The 2,205-nt window shown below is 39.0% G+C and overlaps 2 protein-coding genes across 2 annotated transcripts; both read left to right on the top strand.

Annotated features, from left to right (window-relative positions):
* The first annotated feature begins 282 nt into the window (after positions 1 to 282).
* Positions 283 to 921, top strand: LOC137620551 (zinc finger MYM-type protein 1-like). Its single transcript, XM_068350799.1, has one exon. It carries the CDS (start codon positions 283 to 285, stop codon positions 919 to 921), a length of 639 nt encoding a protein of 212 aa, XP_068206900.1.
* A 182-nt stretch (positions 922 to 1,103) lies between these two features.
* LOC137620554 (uncharacterized) lies at positions 1,104 to 1,835 on the top strand. The gene has a single exon (XM_068350811.1). The coding sequence runs from the start codon at positions 1,104 to 1,106 to the stop codon at positions 1,833 to 1,835; it is 732 nt and encodes a 243-aa protein (XP_068206912.1).
* The last annotated feature ends 370 nt before the right edge of the window (positions 1,836 to 2,205 follow it).

The following is a 2,205-nucleotide window of genomic DNA, read 5'->3' on the forward strand; positions in this document are numbered from 1 at the left end:
TTGACTCTAATCTAGTGCTACAATATGAAAGTGACTGAGTACTGGCAGGCAGTATTGAGGAGGTGTGTAGATGTTTTAAAGCTACTTTGCGAACGCGGGCTAGCCATTCGGGATAAGGATGAAGTAATTGGATCAGCACACAATGGAAATTATCATGGGATTCTAGAGCTGCTGAGCATATACGACAGTTTCTTGGCAGCACATATCAAGAAATATGCAAACAAAGGTAGTGGTCATACTTCCTACTAGTCGCATGTCATTTCTGAGGAAGTCATTGGAATAATGGCAGAAAAGGTTATGTCCTCAATAACAGATGAAGTAAAAACAGCAAAGTACTTCTCAATTTCTGTCGACTCCACACCAGATATTTCACACATGGATCAACTTAGTTTTACAATCCGCTATGTACTGCCTACTACAGGTCCAGTTGAAAGGTTTTTGCAGTTTATTCCCATGCTAAGCCACACTGGCAGAGATATTGCTACAACTGTTCTTGATTTTCTTAAAGAGAAGAACATTTCAGTTCTCGACTGCCGAGGACAGTCCTATGACAATACCAGCAACATGTCTGATAAATATCAGGGAACCCAACAGATAATCAAGAACGAGTGCAGTGAAGCTGAGGACATACCATGTATGGCTCATTCCTTAAACTTGGTGGGTAAGTGTGCCACAGAAAGCTGTCCTGCTGCAGTGTTATTGTTTGGTCTGATACAAAACTTGTACTCCTTCCTTGTTGCATCTACTTATCGTTGGAGGAGACACCATGAGTTAATAGAGACTAATAAAGATAAGAAGTTGAAAGTTGATAAAAAACATTCACACTCTCGTTGGTCAGCACGAGCAGATGCTGTAGCTGCTCTCAGTAGAGCACACAAAGAAAACATCATTGTTCTGGAAGTAGTCTTCTCAAAGGTTTGAAAAAACTTGAAACAGTAATTCTTCTTGAAGTTTGGGATACAGTATTGGAAAGGTTTCAGAGTGCCAGTATTCAACTGCAAAAACCAGGAATCTCCCTCAACACAGCTGTCACACTGCTGGAGTCTCTTTTACAGTTTGTTAAAGACCTGAGATCCCAGTTCGATGATTTTGAAGCAAAAGCTATGGCTAAGTGTGATCCCAGTGACGTGACTGGTAAAGTTGCATACTACGCCGACAGGCAGTCGCAGCGTATTAGAAAGCGCAAGCGTCACCACGATGAACTAGACTCGGTGGAGGATGTTACGCTGACAGGGAGAGACATGTTTAGAGTGACTGCTTTCTTGCCAATCATTGACAAGCTCTATGCTGCCCTAACACAACGCCTTGCAGCTTACAGCGACCTTCGAGAGAAATTTGGGTTTTTATCAGAAATCTCAAACAAAACAAACACTGAACTTGAAGCAGCTGCTGAAAAGCTTGTGTCTTCATATCCTAATGACTTGGAGGCGGGATTAGAGTCGGAGCTTCTGCAGTTTGCACACCTCATGAAATCCATTCCAAGAGGTTCATCTGAAAGTGCTCCTTCATTAGGTGGTGTAAAAGCTGCACAAAGACAAAGTCCAGAACTAGAAATGTATAAGATAATTCACAGACATGACATGGTTGAAACATTTGCTAATGTTGGAATTGTATTACGACTCTATCTCTGCATGTTTGTCACAAACTGCACTGGGAAGCGATCATTCTCCAAGCTGAAACTACTAAAGAATTATCTAAGAAACACCATGGGGCAGAACCACTTATCTTCACTCACCCTGTTGAGCATTGAGCATGAAAAATTAAGGGTGCTTGATTTTACTGATGTCATCAAACAGTTTGCAAGTAAGAAGGCTCGAAAAAAATCATTTTTTTAATGAGAAATAGTTGTGTGTACCGTGCAAATTGCATGCAATAAACAAAACCCACTCATTTTGCCATTTTGCCACTCACTTCAGTCAAACGGTATTCTCTTTTGTTTATGGTGTATTATTGAAGTTATCATTTTTCAATGGTGCATCATTATAGTTGGGGATCTCCTTAGTTAATAGTGTATTATTATAGTAATTTTTTTTATGCTTCAAAAAAGCAAATGTGTAATGTTCAACTGTGAAATGGTCACTTGGATAATTATCAATAAATTGAATATTGTTTAAAAAGAAAATTTATTTCAACGCTTATCTCTTTAGTTAATGGTATATTATTATAGTTATTTTTTATTGTTGAGCTTCAAAAAATCATATGGGT

This window comes from Palaemon carinicauda, chromosome 2 (genome assembly GCF_036898095.1).
Source record: "Palaemon carinicauda isolate YSFRI2023 chromosome 2, ASM3689809v2, whole genome shotgun sequence".
NCBI lineage: Eukaryota > Metazoa > Arthropoda > Malacostraca > Decapoda > Palaemonidae > Palaemon > Palaemon carinicauda.

Excerpts from the sequence above, each read along its gene's own strand:
- LOC137620551 (XM_068350799.1), top strand. The coding sequence starts at position 283 with ATGGCAGAAAAGGTTATGTCCTCAATAACAGATGAAGTAAAAACAGCA.
- LOC137620554 (XM_068350811.1), top strand. The coding sequence starts at position 1,104 with ATGGCTAAGTGTGATCCCAGTGACGTGACTGGTAAAGTTGCATACTAC.